This window comes from Tenrec ecaudatus, chromosome 11 (genome assembly GCF_050624435.1).
Source record: "Tenrec ecaudatus isolate mTenEca1 chromosome 11, mTenEca1.hap1, whole genome shotgun sequence".
NCBI lineage: Eukaryota > Metazoa > Chordata > Mammalia > Afrosoricida > Tenrecidae > Tenrec > Tenrec ecaudatus.
This window is the reverse complement of record NC_134540.1, coordinates 86,069,502-86,093,228: the sequence shown is the minus strand read 5'-3', so window position 1 is coordinate 86,093,228 and position 23,727 is coordinate 86,069,502. Positions and strand designations below refer to the sequence as shown.

At 49.0% G+C, this 23,727-nt stretch overlaps 1 protein-coding gene across 3 annotated transcripts in view; it reads left to right on the top strand.

Moving 5' to 3' along the window:
• Positions 1 to 23,727, top strand: part of TFDP1 (transcription factor Dp-1) — a 107,459-nt gene that overhangs the window by 71,680 nt on the left and 12,052 nt on the right. For all 3 annotated transcript variants that reach the window (XM_075563386.1, XM_075563389.1, XM_075563387.1), the window contains exons 4-8: positions 10,725 to 10,831; positions 19,539 to 19,660; positions 21,043 to 21,208; positions 22,472 to 22,615; positions 23,438 to 23,506. In XM_075563386.1, coding sequence (XP_075419501.1) covers positions 10,725 to 10,831; positions 19,539 to 19,660; positions 21,043 to 21,208; positions 22,472 to 22,615; positions 23,438 to 23,506 — 608 coding nt within the window. The remainder of the gene's footprint in view (positions 1 to 10,724; positions 10,832 to 19,538; positions 19,661 to 21,042; positions 21,209 to 22,471; positions 22,616 to 23,437; positions 23,507 to 23,727) is intronic.

Below are 23,727 nucleotides of genomic sequence, written 5' to 3'. Positions count from 1 at the left end.
TAGGACTCGCCAAGGTCATTCTCACCCTCAGAACACAAGAACCAAGGAGTGGTGCTGCATTTCAGTGATTCTTCTGGACATACCAGGAAATCATCTATCTAGCGTGCTGGGCAAAGTAATAGCTCTCAATATTAGCTAGGTTTTTCAATATTTTAAAATGTTTGGTTGAAATTACATCAGGGGAAATGGTAGACCGTATGCTGTTGTAATTTAAGAAATCTTTGAAGCCAGCCTGTAAAACCTAGATTGTGGGGGAGGCCAGCACCCCACACTATATCACAGGTTCAGTAAGTGCAATTGCACAGTTAAAATATATAAAGGTCATCGTAAAGTCATAGAGAATAAGAGAGAAGAAAGGGTAAAATGAAGTCATTAACATTTCATGGTAGAATGCTCACCTCAGCCTTTCTTGGTGCTCCAAGTGGGGATGTGGGAGGAGAGGGGGCAGGAGGAGTTCTTTTCCTACTGCCCCATGTTGGGGGTGGAGACCAGCCCTTCTCACTAGTCACAGGCCTGGCAGCTAGTAAGTTTGCCCTATATTCATATGTCCCTACATTCCTGCATATTGAGATTATCTAACAGCATGCTCTGTTCCCTGTAGGGATGCAAGACATTTTTACAGTGTTATTAGAGAAGTCATAAGATGGCTTGTGAACTGTGTTTTTCACTGCCAGCACATTTCTTACACATTTGCTCACAGAATTTTCTAATTGGACACAAAGTCTACATAATACTCATCATTTCTCTGTCTTACAGCTGTATAACTCGGCCTTCTCTCTTCTGATGGTATTATCTTTTCCCAAGCCTTTGGTAAACCTCACGTACTTGTGCTATTGCCTGTTCAGAAAACTGTAGTTGTGACTCAACTGATGCAATTCTCACCCCCTAGCAGCTGATGCATTCCTGTAGCTATCCCATTCTCGGTATTTTATGAGCTTGTCCATGTGCTGTTTCATCCCACCATATCTGATATTGCAAAAATTCTGAAGGATAAAGACTGCTTCTGCCAAAGCTCTCCAGTCAGCAGGGATCCAGCATTCAGATTCTGTCTAAGACCTTATCGTGCTAATTACAAAAGGAGAATCTGGGCCATATTCAGTGACCGCCTGTTTAGATCTTTTAGCAACTCAAAAGAGAAGGCACTGTGAATTCCTTGTGGGTGTTTCCTGGGCAGTCTGATAATAAACTCAAACAGGATAAGACATTCTAATATTTAATTCTCCTTCTGCAATCCCTCCTTCTACACTTGAAAGTAAAGGTGCTTTTCTATACTTTGCCTCTTTGCTTCTATTTTCTGTGATGGTTTTCTCTTGACTGGTATATCACTCCCTGAACTTCATCTTCTGTGTTCGCTCTCTTAGTTTGTATTTCTTTGGATCTAATCTCATCTCTCCCTCCAGCTCTGACTTGCTTGATTGTTTGTGATTCCCAGACTTCTCTACACTATATTGTGGCAGTGGGTCGGATGCTTCTAATCTGATCTCTTCATCACCACTGGGATCCATACCCCCCCGATCCTGCTCTTTAGGATGAGGATGCTGTTTAGAAAGGTTTTTGAGCAGAGCAAGGTTAATGCAAGTGAACAATTTGCAATTATGGCAAGTGGCACTGTGAGCAGTTTCATTTATGATGATGCTTCCTACAGCGAGCACATAAGGCAGCTTTACACACGAGACTATCGAGTCGCATTCTTGTGAAAAGCGTACGTATTGTCAGATTGATTGGTGCCAGTAATGCTTTCTGTATAGCCTATTAAAGGCTTCGTTGCAAGAAGTAAGTTCCACAGTTCTCACTGTTCAGGTCTCAGTAACTTGGGGCACGGAGGCTCCTTCATGCCAGGCCATTAACTTTGACCTGTGATTAGTGTGAGGCTTCCCTCCAAAATGGTACCCAACGTGGGGCAGTAGGAAAAGAACTCTTCCTGCCCTCTCTCCTCCCACATCCCCACATGGACCACCAGGAAGGGCTGAGATGAGCATGCTACTATGAAATGTGTCTGCCTTCCTTATTTTACTCCTTCTATCTCTCTTGCTCTCTATGACTTTACGATGACCTTGATATATTTTAACTGTATAATTGCGCTTCCTGAACCCGTGAGGGTGTGAGGGGCTGGTGTCCCCCACAAATGGCACCCATCGCATGGCAGTATGAAAAGAACTCTTTTGAGTTATACCCCGTATAACAATTGGACGGCCCCACTGGAAAGTAGAGGGAATCGAGAAAATTGTGTGGAGTGAGCATCCGGTGTGGGGATTGGCAGATAAGTAGTGGAAATAGTGAATGAGCATTTTAAAGAGGACAATGGGGCAAGGTAAAAGTAAACCTGATAGTAGGGCAGGAGGAAAGTCAAGGGAGATGGAGGAAAGAACTAGGCGTCAAAGGGCATTTATGGAGGTCTAGACAAAGACATGTACATGCAAATATATATAGGAGGATGGAGAAATAGATCGATGTGTCTATATTTATAGGTTAAGTATTAAGGTGGCGGAAGGACCTTGGGCCTCTACCCAAGCACTCCCTCAATGCATGAATACTTTCTTTTATTAAATTGGAACTCTGTGATGCTCACTCTCCCGACACAACTGCTGAAGCCAAAGTGGGTGAACAAGTAAATGTGGTGAAGACAGCTGATGGTGCCCGGCTAGCAAAAGAGATATTGACTGGGGGCTTAAAGGCTTGAAGATAAACAAGCGGCCATCTAGCTCAGAAGCAACAAAGTCCACATGGAAGAACACACCAGCCTGTGATTGCGTGGTCCCAAAGGAATCAGTTATCAGGCATCAAAGAACAAAAAATCATATCATTGGCTGCACACCTCCATGATAGGATCGCTGAAGACAAATGGGTGCATAAGCAAATGTGGTGAAGAAAGCTGATGGTGCCCAGCTATTGAAAGAGATAGTGTCTGGGGTCTTAAAGGCTTGAAGGTGAACAAGCGGCCATCTAGCTCAGAAGCAAAAATGCCCACATGGAAGAAGCACACCAGCCAGTGCAATCACAAGGTGCCAAAGGGACCAGGTATAAGGCATCATGCAAAAAAAAAAAAAGATTTGTGTGTGTGTGTGTGTGTATACATACACATACCATATTGAATGAAGGGGGAGTGCAGAGTGGAGACCCAAGGCCCAAGTGTCGGCCAATGGAGATCCCCTCATAGTGGGGTTTAGGAGAGGAGATGGGTCAATCAGGGTGCGAGGTAGTACCAATGAAGAACACAACTTTCCCCCAGATCCTGGATGCTTCCTCCCCACAACTACCATGATCCGAATTCTACCTTGCAGGGCTGGATAGGGCAGAGGTTGTACACTGGTACATATGAGGGCTGGAGGCACAGGGAATCCAGGGTGGATGATACCTTCAGGACCAAGGGTGTGAGGGGCGATGCTGGGAGAGTGGAGTGAGTGGGTTGGAAAGGGGGAACTGATTACAAGGATCCACATGTGACCTCCTCCCTGGGGGATGGACAGCAGAGAAGTGGGGGAGAGGGAGATTCCGGATAGGGCAAGATATGACAAAATAACGATGTATAAATTACCAAGGGCACATGTAAAAGTAACGAAGAAAAAGATGCAGTGTTTTCTAAAAGTAGTAAAAAGGTAAAATCCATGGTTCCCGGAGGAAGGGACTTTCGATGTAGAGACCTGGGAGGAAGTCACTGTAAACTTAAAGAAGCACACAGAGATGGGGAGAATATCCTTGTGGGGATATGGTCTTTGCGGGCTTAGGTTAAGATGGTTTTAGAACCTTGGCAGGAGGAAGAGAATGAAGATTATCAATCTAGTGAGAATTCTTGCGTGAGCTATCCAAATCTAGAAAAGCAAGCTGAAGTCTCTTTGAATGAGTATGAATTAGGTGATGAAACTTTAGGAAAAGCTGAAGGAACAGGGATTGGTTTGATAGCTAAAGCCTCTGATTCCGAGCTGTACCTCATGGCCAAAACCGGTATGCCCTCGGGGGACTGCAGCCCCCACAGGTCTAAAGGTGTTAGTGCACTAGAGGAAGCAGGACCCAAAGCGAGGTTATCAGACAATGCCACAAAGCTCCCTTCCTTCCAAAGGTAGAGAAAGCAAAGAAACAAGACCAGCAGAGTAGTGAGGAGAAGCCGCTAAGCTGCCCGACCTTGACTCTGGTGAAAGACAGGCAGAATGGAGATCAGGCTGATGAGATTTTAGACAGAGCTCAGAAAACTAAGCCTGAATCAGAAGGGGGAATGATAGTAAAAACATCTGCTCCCCTGCTGGAATTTAGTGGAGAAAAAACTACAGGTTGTAAACAAGCAAGCCAGCCAGCGCTGGAGGCAGAGGTAAAGAGAGCTCTCCTGCCCTTCTTGTCCACGCTGTGCGCGGACCTGGCTGTTGAGGTCATGGCTGTCCAGGAGGCGAGCGTGCTGCCGTGAAGCATGTCTGGCTCCTTCATTTTACCCTCTCCCCTGTTACTCTGTGACTTCACTACAGCCATCATCTACTTTAACCGTTCAGTCGTGCCTTACCAAACCCATGATTAGTGTGAGGGCTGGGTTCCCTCACACTAGAGATCTGACTGGAATATGATCAATGATTCGAAAGGTACGTGTTTATGTAGTCTCTAGAGTCCTTACTTGGTTAATGGTTTACAACTGCTCAAATCATCTATGTTTTTTAAACTCCATTTCTTGCCAAGAAAGGAACTCCTCATTCCATAAGGAGTGGTACCCTGAAACCTGTGAGAACTGGAATTTGATGGGTTTGCCTTGGCTCTCCACCCCCACACCCACACCTCCCAAGCCTTCTGCCCTTGAGAGGAGAGGGTGCACTCTCCGTACCACACTCATCCGAGTAGACAGTGCCTGGGTTCAACGGTATGAGGATGTGTTTGGCCTCTCGTTCTTCTTAATGTAACTCTGTAATAAACACAAAAGTTGTCCAGTTGAGGCGGTATTATTTCCAGTGGGTGGGCTTTCCAGATCGGGTTATATAACTTGAATCCACTTTATTTTTTTATTTTTATTTTTTTTTTAAACAATTTATTGGGGCTGATACAATTCTTTTCACAGTTCATACATATACATACATCAATTGTATAAAGCACATCTGTATAGTCTTTGGCCTAATCATTTTTTTCTCTTTTCTTCTTTTACATTTTATTAGGGACTCCAACAGCTCTTACCACAATCCATACATATACATACATCAATTGTATAAAGCACATCCATACATTCCCTGCCCCAATCATTCTCAAGGCATTTGCTCTCCACTTAAGCCCCTTGCATCAGGTCCTCTTTTTTTTCCCCCCTGAATCCACTTTAAATTGAAAGCGTTAACTTTTCACCCACCTCCCCCTACACACACACAAAGATTGGTTGTAGCAATTTAAAAGAAAGAATAGGCCGGCCCAAGATGGCCCTCGTTCCAATTTATATTGCGCATTAAGCAGAAAGCGAGGGCTGCCTCTCCCATCCTTGATGCTGACACAAAGTGACAAGTCTTCCTAAGTTAACAGTTGGCCCAAACAAAGGAGCGTTGTGTGGATTGAAATGACCACCTTGTGGGGCACACCACTTTGGCAATACCAAGGCATATGAGCAGATACACATCCAGAGAAGCTCACACACGCATCAGGAGTTTCAGTAGACACTTTCATCCAGTACTGATATGTACGTACTCAGTGTCTTATCATGGAATTACGTGCATGTGCGCGCACACACACTATCAGTAAATCAGCTAGATCTCTTTAATGGGTAGATCTGGCAGAGCTGCAGAAATGTGTAACCATGTGCCATTTCTGGGTGTAAAGGCACCCAGAAACTGTACTTGGTGTTCATAGATTCAGACATGCCAATTGGGCTGAGCACCACACCAGGACCCCAGTAGTTGCCAGCTGGGCCTGATTAGGAGGCCAGGGTCGGTGGGTTATGGCCAGGCACCTCGGGAACTGCAACTTTTGTTTACCTCCACTGCTTAAGCCTGTTCTTTCTCTCTGTAAGGAACTGCCAGCAAACATGAGAAAATAGCATGAGTCAGTTATAGGCATATCGGAATAAGGTGCTTTCTACCAGAGCCGTGTTGGGCTAGTGGTTACACATTGGGCTGCTAACCTCAAGGCCAGCAGTATGTAACCACCCATAGGTCCGCAGGAGAAAGAGAGGCCGTCCGACTCCCACTAGGAGTTACAGTTTTGGAAACTCAGGAGCAGTCCTAACCCCATCCTTTGGAGTGGTTGCTACGAGTTCAATGGACTCAATGACAGTGCGTTAGAGAGCAAGTACTATCATGCTTCTTGCGTGAAAGCCTCTAAAGACCCCACACCCATCCGCCTAGTATGCTGATAGCCCAGGGATCCCAGCCCCTTCAGGCCACCGTCCCCAGGCGCCTGGGTGTTTCATCCTCGGGGTCCAGAACGGTGGGGGTGGTTGTAGCAGGCCTGGAGGGGGTAGAGGGACTGAGCCTGTGCTCCAGCCTCCCCTGCCCCACTTGGCGGAACAGGCCCCTCTAAGTGTGGACCTTGGAGACGAGAGGAGTCGGACACCTTTTGGATACCTGTCTCCTTTCCCCTCCCTGTACACTTGGCTTTCTCCTGACTTCCTCGCGCCAGTGCCCCTCCACAGTCACAGCCCGGAGCAGGCCGGGCTACGGAGCCGCAGGGGGGAATGAGGACCCCAAGCACTCTGTTGGTTTCTGGCACGGGCTCCCGGAGCCCCTTCGGGTTCTTTTCCGTTTAGGACTGCTTGTTGCTTTGTCCCCAGTGGCTAGCACATCACTTGTCACCTCAGAAAACCAAAGGCACTGTCCTCGAGTAGGTACCCACTCCCATAGTGACCCTATTGGACGGAGAAGTGCCCGCATGAGTTTTTGAGACGGTAATTCTGTTTGGGAGTAGAAAGCCCATCCTTTCTCCCTGGGAGTAGAGAAAGGTAGTTTCAGTTAGCAGCCGACCTTGCAGTGAGCTGCCCAATAGGTACCTCTTACAGCACTGACCTGGAAACCTCTTGCCTTGGGACCGATGCCCGGCCTAGGCTCTAAAGGGGACCCTTGGTGGGGCAGGGAGGCAGCTCAGGGCAGCCTGGAGCATCTGTGGAGGTGGGTCCGACCTCAAAGTACAGGGGGGGGACACTTCCTTCTCTGCTTGTTTCCCCATCGTCTGAGTTGGGAAAGCCCTTAGGAATCACCCCAGGGCTTTATTGTGCTGGCACCGAGGGCAGTGAAAAGTCCCCCATTGACCAGGAGGGAGCGAGACCCTGGCTGCAGCAGCAGATGGTGGCAGGCAGACCAGCTGGCCGATTTCTGGGCAAGGCAGATGGGAAGAAAGGGGCCGAGATGAGGAGCCCAGCCCCCAGCTCCTCCCTGGCTGCCTCAGCCCCCACGCCCACTTGCGCCTCACAGCTCTGCCCCTTCACCCCTTGTTCCTATATCTCTGGGACCGGAACCGGGGCTCGCAGTGGGTCTCCGAACACACAGCTCCAGGAGAACGGGTAGTCCTGCTTCTGGCGTGGTGTTTCTGTGACACTGTGCATTGGGCTGGTTTTTGTGGACGGACCTGCCGGCAGTTTGTTTCTGTTGAAGAGGAGGTTCTGACTGCCACGCGTGCGCCTGATGTCCACAAAGTTGTGAAACGCAGTGCTCACTGGAGGGAGCTCAACCGAACTCTCTTGACTCTGTAAGCAGCATCGTTTCCTTTCCAGAGGCAGGCTCTGAAAAATTAAGGAATAATTTGCAAACTGAAAAGAAACAAAACACAAACAGTGTGTGTGTGTGTGTGTGTGTCCAGCTTTCCTGGAAGCTTACTAATTACTCATCGCTGGGTGAGTCAGAATCATCGTCTAGCCACCTATTAAATTTTTTTTTACTGTCACCTAGAAAAAAGTTTGTTTTATAAAAATCCCTTTCCCATATCTAAAGCAACATTTTAGTTTTCAGGATACAGTTCTGAAATTTTAGCAGGCTGAACACCCAAACCAGATAGATAAAACACCCCATCCCCACCTCTCCCTTTGGCCAATCCCCTCCTTTTCATTACAGGAAATAATTCAAATGAATCTAAACACTTGCTGGTTGGAAAATCTATCAGTATAATCTAGCCATCTGAACTGAAGAAAGAAGGCGTATTTCCTAATTAACTTCATGATTCTGCTTGGGTCATGTTCGGCTATTAAGATGAACTGCCCTGTATGCTGTGTGACAACAAAGCCCATTTAAGAAGTGACGTATAGAGAAAACGGCGCTTGGGTTGTAAATGGTTAAAAACCGGAGCCCCAGCCCCTGTGAATAAAGCGGTTTTGTATTTGCAAGCCTAGCCGGCTAATCAGAGGTTATCGTTTGATTACCCTGGGCGGGGCCGGGGATGGTGCTAAACCTGTAAACAAAGGGCAAAACTGGATCCTGGTTTCAACCTTTGTGTGGGGACCCCCTCCTCTCTCTCCCACTAAAAGGAAATAAAACCAAACCCCGCTGAGAGCAGCCGAGGCCTGATGCCTTGTCAGGGCTGGTCCATCACACCGTGGTTGACAGTCTTTGTTCACTCTGGTGGTTCTGGTGGTAAGCCCACAGCTGCCAATCAAAGGTCCTTGGTTCAAACCCACCAGCCTCTTCCCAGGGAGACCCGATGGGGGAAGTTCTGCCCTGCCACATAGGGGCACTGTGAGTGAGAATCACGGCACGCCACAAGTCTGTGTTAGAGGAAGCAGAGGGGTTTGTAGGTGTGGTGAGAAAAAGACTGGAGCGGAGAGCTGAGGACAAGACCCACCCCTGACAACGTAGCCCAGAAAGTTCTGCGGCTTCATAAACAATCATCAGAATGTGCACCACCGGGGATGCTGGCTGGAGACAAAGGTGGAGGGTTTCCTGAGAGTGGCCGGTTTTGGATCGGTGGTGATAGTGAGAAATTAAACCGGATTGTTCTTGAAGAAACAGCCCTAAGGGTGCAAGGTTTCCTCTCCCAGGTTTGCCAACAACCTGCTTCACCCGAGAGCATCCACAGATCTCCCAGCTGTTTTGCGACTGCATAGAAACACGTTGGGATGAAAACTAACTGTTCATCATCACTTTAAAAGTCTACCATATGGTTGCCATAGATGCCTATTGAAGAGTTTTTAAAAGCCACCTTCTCCTGATTCCTGGATCTAAAGAACACGTTTGTTTAGCTTAAATGAATAGACAGCCTCGAAGTTCAAACGAAGGCCCGGTGGCAGAGCGGGTTGCACATTGGGCTGCTGACCTCGAGACCAGCAGTTTGAAACCACCAGGTGCCCTGTGGGAGGAAGATGAGGCTTTCTGCTCATGCAGAGTTAGTCTCAGAAATCCACAGTTGTACTCTGCCCTGTAGGGTCTGTGTGAGTCGGAATCAGCTCAGTGGCTGTGGGCTTGGGCTTTGGGGCAAGGGTACAGACACTTAGTGTGCTCAGCTGCTAATCCAATGGTTGGCCATTCAAGTCCACCCAGAGGTGCTTTAGAGAAAAGGCCTGGCGGCAATGGCATTCCTGTCTAAGAAACAAAAAAAAGCGGAGGAAATGGCGTTCTGCTAGGCCACACCTGAAGTCTTGTTGAGTCAGAATCGGCCCAGGGGCAGCTAGTCTTGGTTCAGTTAGAATCTCAAGGGCTCTGTTATCTGCCAGCCCTTTCTGGGCATTTGTGTGTGAATGGGGGGTGGGGGCGGCGGCTGTGTAACTGTTCCCACAAGTCTTCTGCGCCCCTGTCTTAGTGAGTCCCTAGATGTCTTCAAAGCCCCCTTCTCCCTTGTCCTCCCTAGAGCTGTGGAGAAACCAGGACCCTGGGGAGGGGGTAGGAAGCCTCCCAGTCTTCTTTATTCTGTTGCATACGGAATCTTTCAAAAAGCATTCTTTGTAGATCTGTGATGTTAGGATATAGACACACATTGGGGTTTTTTAATATAATTTTTAAATAAGGGGGCTTTAAAAAGGTTGTGGAAAAATGAAACTGGAAGGTAATAGGATTTTTCCGTGAACTTTGGGAAGCCCTTCTTGATCGTGTCTTAGGCGACAGTTGACACAAGGGAGCTTCCCATTCAACAGTGTGTGCACAGTCGTGTGCGTGTGGCCTGGGTTACAGTCTTGGGGGTCCCTGCTTTCTGGCCGGTTGTTGGCCTTCAGTGGTGATTAAGCTCTATGGATGGCTCTCAATGGGTTAGAAAGTGGTTTACAGAGTAGATCAGTTTTCCATTCAACTGTACAATTTTTTCATGTCAGTGGTAAGTTACACAATCTGGTGTCAACTTGAGACAGGGTGTGGAATGCTGCCCTTGTGGACTACGCTAGGTCTGTTGACTGGGGTGCCTTCTGCAAACTGGTTCTGTCAGATGCCCCTCTCCACTATGTGGCAGTAGGCTTTTCAAAGCCTAAGGAACATGCCTAGTGCCATCCCTTGTCTTTCCCAAGGGCTCGCCTGATGAAAGTCAGTCCACCCAGGGCCGTCTGCCTGTTGATTAATTTAGAGTCAACTGATTAGGAACCCTAATTACATCAGTAACATTTCTTCAACCTGTCGTATGACAAAAAAATCACAGGGAGTAATATCATAGTTGTAATCCTGCCCACACTCAGCCTTCCCCTTCTTTGAAAGTTGAGAAGTAAGCCCAACCAGAGGGATTTGCACTTAACCTCAAGATCTGAAATACTGAAGGTGGGGACGTGTTTTCCATTCTCGGGCTTGAGAGTCCTCACTCAGAGGAGCTGTCTTCCTGAATTTGGAGAGGGAAAGTGCTGCTCCATAACCCTCTGTTTCTTTACGTTGCAGGTGTGGTGTCGTTGGTAGCTGTTCATCCTTCTGCAGTCAACACACTTGGAAAGCAGCTCCTGCCAAAAACCTTTGGACAGTCCAATGTCAACATTGCACAGCAAGTGGTAAGGCGCCTTTTGACAAGGATGGGCTGCGATGCTCTGGCACACGGGTTGGCATCCTAACGTGTAAATCAGGAGTAGGACTAGTGGGTGTGTTGCTACTGCCCCTATTTCTGTTGTGCTGAGACGGGGTCCTGTGTGAGGATCCCCCCACCCCCACCCAAACCTCTCACTGCTTTCTGCTGAGTGGTTGGCGGTGCTTGACTTCTCACCCTTGGCTGTGACTCCAGGCGCATTACAGTTAATGCAGCGTCTGCTGCCTGTGTCCGAAGAAGAGGTGTGCGTTCACAAGGTGCTTGTGTGTGCGTGGGTCTTGTTTGCTTCCTCCCAGTAACTGTGCACTCAGTGAGGTGGGCACCTGAGGCCGATTGTGGAAAATGGAGCAGAAAGTGGCCAGAATTTCCAGAAGGAAATGGCAAGGATCCCCGGCAGCTCGTAAGGCTGCCAGCGGCAGAGGACAGCAGGAGGAAAGCTGACTTTCTCCAAGCTCTGATCACCCACAGGCGGGCGGGCAGCTGCACCCTTTGGTGGCAGTCTCCTCCCCCTCCTCCCTCTTTCCCCATCCCTGAGCAGTCTGCAGTTTCTGCTGAATGCCATCAACACTGGCTTTTTTCCATGATGTTGTTTGCTTTCTCTGTGTCCTTTGTTCCTTTTTCTTCTCTGATGGGCTCTAGTCACTCATCACAGGCAAGAATTATCCCAAACAGAATTCTGCAAGGGCCTCTAGGCGGCAGTCAGGACTCCTGGTAGGTCGGTAGGTTGGGGGAGTCTTCGGCGATGCACTCTTTGTGAGGAGCGTCTTCAAGGAAGGCTATATGTGCATAAAGATGACAGAGGGCATTATGGGTTTGTGGTGTTTCCCTCGGCTAGTGACTGAGGGGCAGTATATCTGGACTTGGGTGTGGATTCTTGCTACTCTCTCCCCTTGCTTTCTAGTCTGTGCCGGGCTGTGTGTTTGCATTTTTATGACCCTTCCAGCCAAGCCTGTCCTTTGTAAAGATTAGCCGGGAATGTCTCCTCCACCCCCAGCCCCCTCCTGCACCGCCCACACCCAGGGTCCCGTTCATCATGTCGTCCCCCCCCCCCAAATGCGTGTGGTGTGACGTCAGCTTTTGGCGGGAAGGGAAGCTTTGTTTGGGGTGAGAAGAGACCCAGTAGCTCTGCAGACGGGTGGGCAGGACTCTTTGTGGCTTTGTCCTGCTCATTCGTCTTTAATCTCAATTGGGGGCGAGGGGGCATATCTTTTTCTGTATAAATCTTTTCCCCCTTTTAGGAACAGTTGCTGCCCACCACTAGTACATTGAGCATTTTCATAATTTGACCTTTATTTTCCTTTCCTTTCTTCTGTGCTCATGAGTTTTTCCAGATCCTTTTAAGTGAATTTCAGTACCGATTCCATTTTCAGGGTGAGCTCCCTGTAGTACCTCAGAACCCGAGCTTGCCAGCGTTTAGAACCGCGTTCCGGCATGGACCTGGCCGTCTACCAGCACTGCTCACCCCGACAGGACTCTTCATTAGTCTGAGTCTGTGCTTATGCACCGGGCCAAGGAGTAGTGTGGCTTAGCGGAAAGAGATGGTATTCGGATCTCGGCTCTCCACTCACCAGTGCTGACACCCCAACCGCCTTGGCAGTTACCTGGGATATAGTTTCGCTTTGCAGAATCATAAAAGCCAAACCACGTAAAAGTCTAAACAGCCACATTGCCAGCTTTTGTAGGTTTTCAACAGAAGGAGCCCCTGGGGGGCATAGTGAGTTACATGGTGGTCTGCTAACCACAAGGTCAGTAGTTCAAAACCACCAGCTGCTCCGCAGGAGGAAGGCTAGACTTTGCATTCCCGTAAAGATGTGCGGTTCCGGGACAGTTCTGCCCCCTCCTAGAGGGTCGGCTATCAATCACAATCCACTCGATGGCATTGAATTTGCCTTTTTGAAGTGTCGTATTTTGATGTAAGTCAGAAATTCCCCTTTTGTTTCACTTCACGAAGGCATGCGATTCGATTTTTATAACCGCTGTGTAAGGTATTAAAACCCACTGCCATCGAGTGGATTCGGACTCATGGTAATTCTGTAGGACAGGGTAGAACTGGCCCTGTTGGTTTCCGAGATTGTAAATCTTTCCAGGAGTAGAAAGCCCTGTCTTTCTCTTGCTGAGTGGCTGGTGGTTTTGAATGGCTGACATTAGCAGCCCAGTGCGCAACTGCTGTGTGTGTGTGTGTGTGTACACACATACACGATATTACAGCGGTGCTTAGCATGGGGAAATAATCCTTATTAGTTCTGCCACTGGTGTTTTGCTTAATTAACTATGTAACTTGAAAAGTCAATAAACCCGTCCTTGTGCAGGAGCACCCTTGGTGCACAGCCAGGGCTGTGCCTGTGCCCGTTGCTGGGTACGTGATCCAATCCCGAGACTGCTGCCCGTTAGTAACCAGCCACGACTGCTGTTCCAGTTCGTTACTGTCACGATGATTCTGACCCGTGGCAGCCCCACGTGTGTAGAGTAGCAGGGTTACCAAGGTGTGAGACTTTTTAGAGGTAGCTTGCCAGGCTTGTCTTCCAAGTCACCTCTGGGTAGATTTGAACTACCAACCCTTTTGGGGGGCAGCTGAGCCCTTAGCCATTCGGACTACTCCCACAGAAGGTACTGCAGGAAGCAGCTTTTTGGGGTAAAGACAACCCCTTCTTTATAAAACCACCTTTCCTCTAGCACCTGGCCATACCTCGCCACACAGGGTACTTTCAGGAGCAAAACAAACTCAATGCCATCGAGTCGATTCAGACTCACAACGACCCTCTAGTGCAGACTGGCACTGCCCCTGGGGGTTTCTGAGACTGTAACTCTTTGTCTTTCTTCCTCGGCACGACTGGTGGTTTCAAACTACTGATTTTTGGGAGTAGCAGCCCAACGAGTAACCCACTCCGCCACCAGGGCTCTGTTGGGGCAGTTTAGTTTTGTCTAATTGGGGGGTTCTTTATGTGAATGGAACCCTATGGCTGAGGTGATTTTCATTTCCAGCTTCAGGGCCTGTGAGGTCAAGATGCAAACACAGGGCCCCCATACCCGTAGTTGCCCTCTTCTCAGTCCAGGCTTGGGTGTTCACTTTGCAGGCAGGAAGCTCGGCTTGCTCTCGGGCAGTGGGGAAGCCGTGCCCTGGGGGAGACTGGCCAGGCTGGCTATTACCAGACCACCTGCAGATCGACGCTCAGAGCACAGACGGGCTGTCTTCCCAGGCTGGCAGGCCGGCTCGCAGGGTCCTCAGGCAACCGCGCAGTGTTGAGGAGCCCTGTGGCTCCGTGGGTTCTGAGTTAGCCTGCGAAACTCCAGGTCAGCCGCCGGGACTCACCGGCCTCTCCGAGGGCGACAGGTGAAGCTTTCTGCTCCCGTCAGGAAACCGAGAGAGGTGGCTGTGCCCTGAGCTTACAGGCTGGCTGAGTATCGGAATGGACGCGATGGCAGTGAGTAGTTAGTGTGGTGGGAATTGTAGGAGTCTTGGAGCCCCGCGCCCGAGTTTGAACTCTGTCCCTGCTGCCACTTCCAACTGTGACCTCAAGAAGCTGCCTTTCTTACATGCTCTGAACCTCCACTCACACCGGAGCAATCCAACACTGCCTGTCTTCCAGGACTGTTGAACTGACTTTAAAAAGTGCTGGCACCTAAGCGGGCTCTGGGGCAACAGTGCCTGGCTCCCCACCTCCACCCCAGCACCCCACCAAGGAGAGGCCTTGTGCCTTCACGGGAAGTGGGGGTGGGGGAGGACTGAACTCCCATCTTCCTGGAGAAGTAGCATTATGTGAGGGGAGACCCATGCCACCAGGGAGTGCCCAAGACCCTGCCGACATCCATGGGCTGTTTTCTTCCCATATCCCCGGGCTACCATCCTTGCGAGCCCCCGGGAATAGGAACCACTCCCCTGAGGCTCTCTGGTTTCCCAGTGCAGATGGTAACCCAGCACTAGGTGAGGATCAGCCACCTGCTCGGAGCAGACAGCTCACCCACGACAGCGCGGCCACTCCAGCTGGAACGGGGTGACTGCAGGTGGTGGAAGCCTGGCTCCTGTTCCCCCTCTCTCAGGCTTCAGCTCTTAATGCTGCCCATTCTCTTACACCCCTCCTACTCTCCCTCCCATTTGTTCTTCCCCTCCTCAACTTCCTCCCTCTCTCACCTGCTGGCTCCCTCCGACTCCCAGTCTCTTAGACTGCACATTTCCCCCTACACTCTCCACAGAGCCTCTGTTTCCGTTGGTCCGTAATGTTTGTTGTCGAGAGTATAGAGTACTGTGTGTGTGTGTGTGTGTACAATAGGAAACATTCCTCTGTGACATGTATAGGGTGTCTGTATTCAGCCCAGTCTTCTGCCATCATGATAATCCCGAAAGGCAGAGCAGGGGAGGTGACGGGCTGAGTAGATGTCAGAAACCCTGGACAGAGATGTGTATGTGTTTTACCCTTACCAACCCAAAGTTCTTTATGGGAGGCGAGGGCCGGCCTCATCGTTTTCCTGGGGAGCAGCTGGTGGTTTCAAACTACTGACTTCATGGTTAGCAGCCCAACGTGTAAGCCCTTGTTTTACCCAGAGGAAATGTGAACCCTGACTTTACTCACAGTACCATCCAGCTTTTTATCTGGAGCCTGCCTGTGGGACGTGCAACTCCGAGATGGATCGAGAGTGCCCACTCACAGGGACCAAGGTGAAAAGCCAGCTCAGGAGGGCTCCCCTCGAACTGGGAGACGACTGACTGCCGAGGGCACCGGCAGAAATGCTGACAAAGCAGATTTGGACATTGATCAACTCCGGCTGCAAAAGGAGTAGAAACTTCTGTTCCCAGATAGCTTCAGGGGGGGAGAGAGAGAGAGAGAGAGTACCTGCCACACCCCAGCACTGCTCAGCAAGCCGTACCAGCATCCCGACAGTGAACTTCCTTCCCTGGGGTTTCCAGGGAGGTGAGGCGTGCAGGAGGAAGCATGCCTCAGAGTCAACAAAGCTTTCTGTGGCTCCTTCCACGTAAAACCGCTAACGTGGAAGCACAGAACGCACTCACAGCTTGGCTTTCCCCGACGACAGCATTGTGGACACATAGCCTGGTGTGTGTCCTGTGCTCTCTGAACCAACACCCAGGGATGCTTGTGAGTCTGCGTGCCTGCGTGTTTTTTCTCTTTGTTTATTCCCACAGCCAAGTGTTTCTGTTTGTTTATTCCCACAGCCAAGTGTCCTACACCTACAGCAAACGCTGGTGAAAACCATAAACAAACAGACCCAAAGCAAAAACACACCCACAAACTGGTGGTTGAAGCTGTGGTTGCTAGGTGCAGTGCAGGGAGAGCTCAGGATTAGCCACGTGTCAGTAGGGTTTTCCAAAGGCTGGATGATTGAATGCCTGCTATCCTGGATATGTTGATTTGACCATTCACTCTCAAGTGGACTCTTTGGCGGTTTGAAATTTACAGAAAATGCGAGCAGAAAGTACACTGATTCTTAACCATGCCTCTCATTTCCCCCCATTGTTAAAATTGATGAGCCAGTACCGACCCGTTGTCATTGAACTAAAGTCCCCAGTGTACTTATCTACCATTAAAAAACAGACCCCAATCTTAAAGGGTTGAAGATAAACAAGCGACTGTCTAGCTGAGAAGCAACAAAGTCCACATGGAAGAAGCACACCTGCCTGTATGATCATGAGGTGTAGATGGGATCAGGTATCAGGCATCTACAACCTAGAACAAGAAAATCATATCGATGTGAATGAGGGGGAGTGCAGAATGGAGACCCAAAGCCCATCTGTAGACAATTGGACATCCCCTCACAGAAGGCTCACAAGGAAGAGACGAGCTAGTTGATGCAGTATAGCACTGTTGAAACATACAACTTTCCTCTAGTTCTTTAACGATTCCACCCCACCGCCCCAACTTTCATGACCCCAGTTCTACCTTACAAATCCAGCTAGACCAGCGCATGTACATTGGTACAGATAAGAGCTGGAAACACGGGCTCCAGGACAGATAAATCCCTCAGGGCCATTAATGAGAGTAGTCATACCAGGAGGGGAAAGGGAAGGTGGGGGGAGAAATGGGGGAACGATCACAATGATTGACATATAACCCCCTCCCAGGGCGGTGAACAACAGAAAAGTAGGTGAAGGGAGACAGTGGTCGGTGTGAGATATGAGAAAAAATAATTTATAAATTATCAAGGGTTCATGAGGAGGGAGGGGAAGGGGGGGAAACGAGTTGATACCAAGGGCTCAAGTAGAAAGAATGTTTTGAAAATGATGATGGCAACATATGTACAAATGTGCTTGACACAATGGATGGATGTATGGATTGTGATAAGAGCTGTAAAAGCCCCCAATAAACTGATTTTTTTAAAAAGGGATTCCAAATGCCCCATTCTTTACCTGTTAATCTCCCAGCCCTACAGCCAGGTCCATTTTAATAAGCACCTAGCACCTGCTGTATACCGAGTACCTGGCCCTGTGATCCTCTGTTCTTGCTGCAGAACCATTTAAGTTGTTTCTGACTGGAGGTTCAGACAGACTATGAACATAGTTCTGGGGAGAGGGTCATTTTGTCTTGGTGGTCAACCCAGATTAGCATCTCACGGAGTCACGAGATTGGGTTTATGGAGTAAGCCCTTTTCTCTGGGAGAAGGGTACACATGTTGAGGTCCTTTTCAAAATTATATCTAAAAGGTCTTCACTGAGTTGTAAGAAGCCCCACGTGGTGCTCTAGGATGAGTGATGGGCTGCTCACCGCCAAGTCAGCAGTTCAAAACCACCAGCCGCTTCGGGGGAGAATGATGAGGCTTCTGTGCTCCCGTAAGAATGTACGTGCTTGGAAGCGCCCTGCAGGGTCCCCGTGAGTCCAGATTGACCTCACATCAGTGGGTTTGGATTGGGTTTGGGTCCCTGAGTTGGCTCTCTACCTAATTATGTTGGCTCTGCTTCAGTGCTCAGGCAAGAGCTCTCTCCTTCAGAGAAGTCACCCTGGGGAAGCTGCCCATGGACTTGCTCGAGAATGCCAATTTGAAGTGGCAAACAGACATAACTGTTTGAAAAGATGGGTCTTCAGTGTGTTTTAAACCATTGGGGCCACATCTCACCTTGTCCCCCAGAACCCCACTTTGCATGAATGTGGGGACATGGACCTAAAAGAGCAGAAGGATGCACCCAGTCACATGCGTGTGTGTGTGTGTGTGTGTGTTGCTCTCTTCGTGGTCTCATTTCCACCAAAATTCACCAGTGGGGTTTCAGGACCTACCGCTGAGGCGCGGGTTGCAGTTGGACAAACGGATGAATCTTTTATGACGGAAATGCAAATATGACATTTACAGGCAAAGGAGCTTTCTCTTCATGGGCTACATGCTTGTGTGGACGCCCGTTAACATTGAACGAGGTGATCTGGGCTTAGAGCCGGATCATTTCCAAAAGCCCCCAGTCAGCTGTTCCTGGGGTCACGGCAGCAGGTAATACGTTGATCCCTCTCCAGAGGGGACGGAGAGGGGAGCAGCTGGCTTAAGTAACCGAGGGGCGCATCTGCCACAGTGAATCTCCCCGGGCAGATTCTCTGCTCTCCCCATGGCACTCAGGGGTTTTAATACATTCAACGGAAAGTTCTTAAGCTCTCCAGACACTGCACTCCGGGAGGCGTTTTGCTCCGTGGTAAATGGACTCACTTGACGTGTACCTTGAACATGGTACTTCTGAGCACCGTCACTGGCTCCTCGCCTCGGGCTCCTGCATTCAGACACGGGGGATCATGCAACAAGACCGAGGAGGAGGTGAAATTTTACCTGGCCATACAAGGCGATGCTGAACTTCTCCCAGAAGTTAGTATTTAACCAGGGGAGCTAAACCAAACACCTTGTCAAAAGGCCCACCTCTTCACTGCCTTCAGTGAAGAAACAGGTAACGGTCAACCACCGGAGACAGCACCACGGGGGTCCGGTTAGGACTTTGGTGCACGTGAGGCTGATGATCAGTGGCCTCGGTGCAGCCTGGAGAGGATTTGTTTGGCCCCTGCCGGTCCCCGTTGCTGTCAGATGTATATTGACCCTGCCCCCTTCACAGAGCTGTCGGGATGCGGAGCCCCTGTGCTTGTTGCTAGCTTTCAGCCCACTTGTCTGCTTTAACAACAGGCTGGCGGTTCTGCCGCCTGAGCTGAGAGCTGAGCAGTCCCACCTCTACTTCCGTGTGTGCTTCCGTTTCCAGAGCCGTGTTGTGTGTGCTTTCAGCGTCGGCCAATTGTCCGTGGGCCATGGTGTTGAAAGGCAAGAGGGAGACGAAAACCACAAGTGTTGGTGAAGGTCCTTACACAGAATTCTGACTTGGGATACCCCACTCCTCCTCCCCACCCCTCCCCACCCCTTCGACGGTCTTATTTCCCACCTACCCACATCATCAGCGTCTCCTTCGCACTGCAGGTGTGCGTTCTGTTCCGGGCTTGTTTGGGCTGTTTGAGGTGTCTTGTCACATGTGTTCAATTTGAGAAGATGCCTGAGGCTGGCGAAGGGGAAACTTCTAAACAGATGGAAGGATACCTGTCCGTGTTTCAGACGATGCTCGCTCTTGGGGATGCATATTATCATGCATATTATCTAATTCTTTGTGATTAATGAAACACAGCAGTGGCTGTAGATAATAAGCAAGTGATTTTTTTAATGGCAGCCTATGGGAGATTTCTGATTGTATTCTGAATTGTCTTTTTTAACTGTAGGTAATTGGTACACCTCAGAGACCTGCAGCGCCAAATACTATCCTGGTAGGAAGTCCACACACCCCTAACACACACTTTGTATCCCAGAACCAGGCTTCAGACTCCTCACCTTGGTCTGCTGGGTGAGCAATATTCCTCTCAACCTATTAGAATTAACCGCATTGCTTAGAGTTGTAATAGTAAAACGTTCCCCATTGTGGCCAAATATGTTGTATGATCATGCAATAGGTCCTCTTCCCCCCACCCCCACCCCACCCCGCAATAGATTGATTTTTTTCAGAGCTTTTAACGAAACCGGTCCGTTTCTGATGGGAAGAATGTGCACTTGGTTCCTGTCCAGAAGGGACCCCTCCTCCAAGACTGACTTTCACCTCAGTAAATGAGAAGTCAGATGGCAGGGACAGGAGCTCCTCCCTCCGTAGTGTTTTGGTGTAAGAAGTGCTAAAGTGTTTGGTTGCCCTCGAAAGGTTTTTTGGCTTGTTTTCCATCCGTTTTTGACAGAAGCAGCAGCAGCAGCAGCTGGCTCTATCAGCTCCGTGGTAACTTGTAAACTTTTCATGCTTGCACCAGAAAAGGACCGCTTAGGAAGGATGCAGCAAACGCCGCTAGCTCTTGCACCATCTTCCCCCCCAGCTGTAAGGAGCGTTCAAGGTGCCCAGGGCTATGCCCCATGCAGAGCGGCTCGCCCAGCCCCCTGGGGATTAAAGCTCCATCGGGGTGAGCACTCTGTGGTCAGCTGGATATATCCTTCCTTGGAAACAACCAAACGGAACCAAAACAAAAAGACTGTGTCTCTATTGGTCATGAGACAAAACAAATCGTCAAGTCTGTTTTAGAAAATTTAGCCAATTAGAAACCAAGAGGGATTTATTCCCCCTTTCGGGGTTTATTTTTAATGTGCTGACTTTTCAAATAGTTGAGAAATGTGGATTTGCCCTCCATCTGAAACACACATGATGTTTTTAATCAGTTTTGGCACCCATTCTCGTATGGGTTATACAAGTGAAGTTTCCCCTAAAAAATTGCTAAGTCTATGCCAAAATTTCCCAGAATTTCTGGTGCCCGTTAATGTCTTAAAAAAATGTATGTTCTGTGCTTGGATAATGGATACATATGTGTGTATGTATGTATATATATATTTATTTATCAGTTGTAATGTAATTGACCCCCATCTCTCTGGATGGCTAAACCATTCCCCCCCGGCATTTGGAGAAGCAGGCATGAGGTCTAGCTTCTATTTTAAATGCCCATTTTCAGATCTTTAAAGGAAGGGGGGGGACCCCAAACATGAACACCCATACTAACCATGTAAAGCCTCCTTCAGTGAGCTAACTTCCCTGTGGTTGGAACAATGAGGGAACCCCGTTAATGCACCAGGTGCACTTGGGGTTCTTTTTTGTGTAGGTTTATTTGTTTACATCCTCCGGTGAAAGTGTGCCTTGATTCAAGCTTGGCTCTGAAGAATGCCAATAGCTACCTATGATTTCCTCTGTATTTTTTTAAGGAAACGCAACCGGAAAGGGGAGAAGAATGGCAAGGGTCTGAGACATTTTTCCATGAAGGTCTGTGAGAAGGTGCAGCGGAAAGGAACCACTTCCTACAACGAGGTGGCAGACGAGCTGGTTGCGGAGTTCAGTGCTGCTGACAACCACATTTTGCCAAATGAATCGGTAAGTGGATGCGGGGCCGGGCTCCTCAGAAGGCAACGTGCCCGCCTTTCTTAGCCCACTCTTGCCTTTTCATTGCAAACCATTTTGAATGGGCAGGAAAAGGTGCAGAAGGCAGGACGACACATGTGTTTTCCTGAACCATTTGAGAGTTCGGCGTTGGTAGGTTCCACCAGTCTCTGTTGATAGACTCTGTTCCTGGGTGACACACAGGTGAAGAGGTTGGCTGACCCAAAGGTTGGCAGTTCAAATCCACCCAGAGGTGCTTTTCTTGGAAGAAAGGTCACACATGGTGTGCAACTCTGCTCTGAAATGCAAACACTCCATCCATCGATCCACCCATCCATACGTTCATTCATAGGTCCATGATCTACTCTTTCGAACCTTATTGTGCAAGGAGGTGGAATGGGTTACAAGTTGGGCTACTAACGTCATGGCATGGTTAGAAGTTCAAAGTCAACAGCTGCTTTGCAGGAGAAAGTGAGGCTTTCTACTCCCGTTAAAAAAAATGTTACATCCTTGGAAACCCACAGGGGCAGTTCTGCCCTGTCCTTTAGGGTCGCTAAGAGTCGGAATCAGCTTTGCGCCTGCTTTTGTAAAGATTGGCGAAGGATACCCAACGGGTCGCTGTGAGTTGAAGTCAACTTGATGGCAGTTAATAATGATCCCATCTTATTCAGTGGCGTCTAAGATTGCTATTTATTATTATTATTATTTTGATCCTCAAAAATCAGTCGATTTGGACATTGGAAGCCCTTTCAATCTGGTTTATACACACACACACACACACACACGACTTCACACGCGTGGCTAACATCTCAACCCAATACCTCAGGATTTTTCCTAGCTTTCTCCCTGTCTGTGTTTATGATTCCTGTCTGACCCTGAGAAACTTGACCCCCATGAAATGTAGGTAGGTTTTTGATGACTACTCAGAATGGACCACCCCAACTGCCCCTGCCGTGTCTTCTGTGCAGATGTCCTGGTTGGGGTCACACTGGTTCTTGACACCTTGCTCTGGGGCCCCTGTGGCTCCCTGACACCTCCACCTGGGTGCCAACACCTTCCTTACTCAGCCCCGCCTTGTGGCTTTAGGGCTGAATTGTTCCGCAAGACAATGCTGCTAGGCCTTAGAGTGGTGACATCCCTTGTGGGATAGATGGATGAAGGAAGGAGTCGAGGCAGTTCACCTGGTCGGACAGTGCAAAGGTTTGCCTGCAAGCTGCGTTGGCTCTTGTTGGGAGAGAAATACTCTGTCTCCATCAGGCTTATGACCAGAAGAACATACGGCGACGAGTCTATGATGCCTTGAACGTCTTAATGGCCATGAACATTATCTCCAAGGAGAAGAAGGAGATTAAGTGGATCGGCCTGCCTACTAACTCGGCTCAGGAATGTCAAAATTTAGAGGTGATGCTTGCTACCAGTTCATTTCAATCGTGCGCCCCCCCTCCCCCCCTCCCCCCGGCGTGTGTGTGTTGAAAAGGAATTCTGCTTAAAGAAGGGTATGTCTTGTTGCTGTCAACACCACGGGCAACTCTTGCCTACGTTGGTTTTGCTGCACCATTTCGCACTTCCCTGTGCCCGCCCCGGCCCAGGTGAGCAGAGGGGTATTGGCTCCTCTTGCTGTCCTGTTGCCCTGTGTCTCTGATCGTTTCGATTCTTCCCCGCTGCGTGCTGGGACAGCTTGCTGAGCCCGACTGAACCACTGAGCGAGCGGGCACTTAGCTACTGTTAGAGGGCGAGTGGTGGTCGGTACCCTCAGATACTTGTTAAATGCTAGCGTAGATAAATTCTGAATCCAGGTTTGTGGGGTGTGTTTTGTTGTGGGTGTACCTATCTAGCCAGATTGAAGGATCAAGAGACGAGAAGAGAGTAGAATGCAGATTTGAAACCCAACAGAAATCCCTGTACATATCCTGTTTTATATATATATATATAGACTTCAAAAGAGTTCTTGGGGAAAGTGTCATCTTGTTGCTGTGTTTTTCCTTGAACTTTTGAAGATCTGGTGTGCATTTGTCACGATTTAAAACCAAAACCATCTGCTTGTTTCCTGGAGTTCTGGAGCTGGCTGTTTCCCCACCGTTAGATCCAGGACACATGGTTGGTTTTGTTCCTGGTGCCGTGGGGAAGGGAAGAAGCTCGCTGAGGTTGCGTGTTGATCGGGGTTTTGTAGGGTCCAGACTCCATTCTTCAGATCGTGATGATTTCTGTGGTTTACGTTTGAAGGTAGAGAGACAGAGAAGACTTGAAAGAATAAAACAGAAGCAGTCTCAACTTCAGGAACTGATTCTACAGGTAATACGTTTTCTCTTTGGAGGCAAGGGATCACTGTCTCTCTCTTACTAACTTAGCTCTTAGTTGCTTGCCGTTGGAGCAAATGCTCCTGTGCCATGGTAAGTGCAGTCTCTGCTTAGGGACCGAATGGGAATGTCATAAATATTCATTGAGCTACCTGGTCGGCAGGTGTTGTCAGGGGCACGGGCTCACAAGACATGCGCCTTGTTCCCAGAGAGACA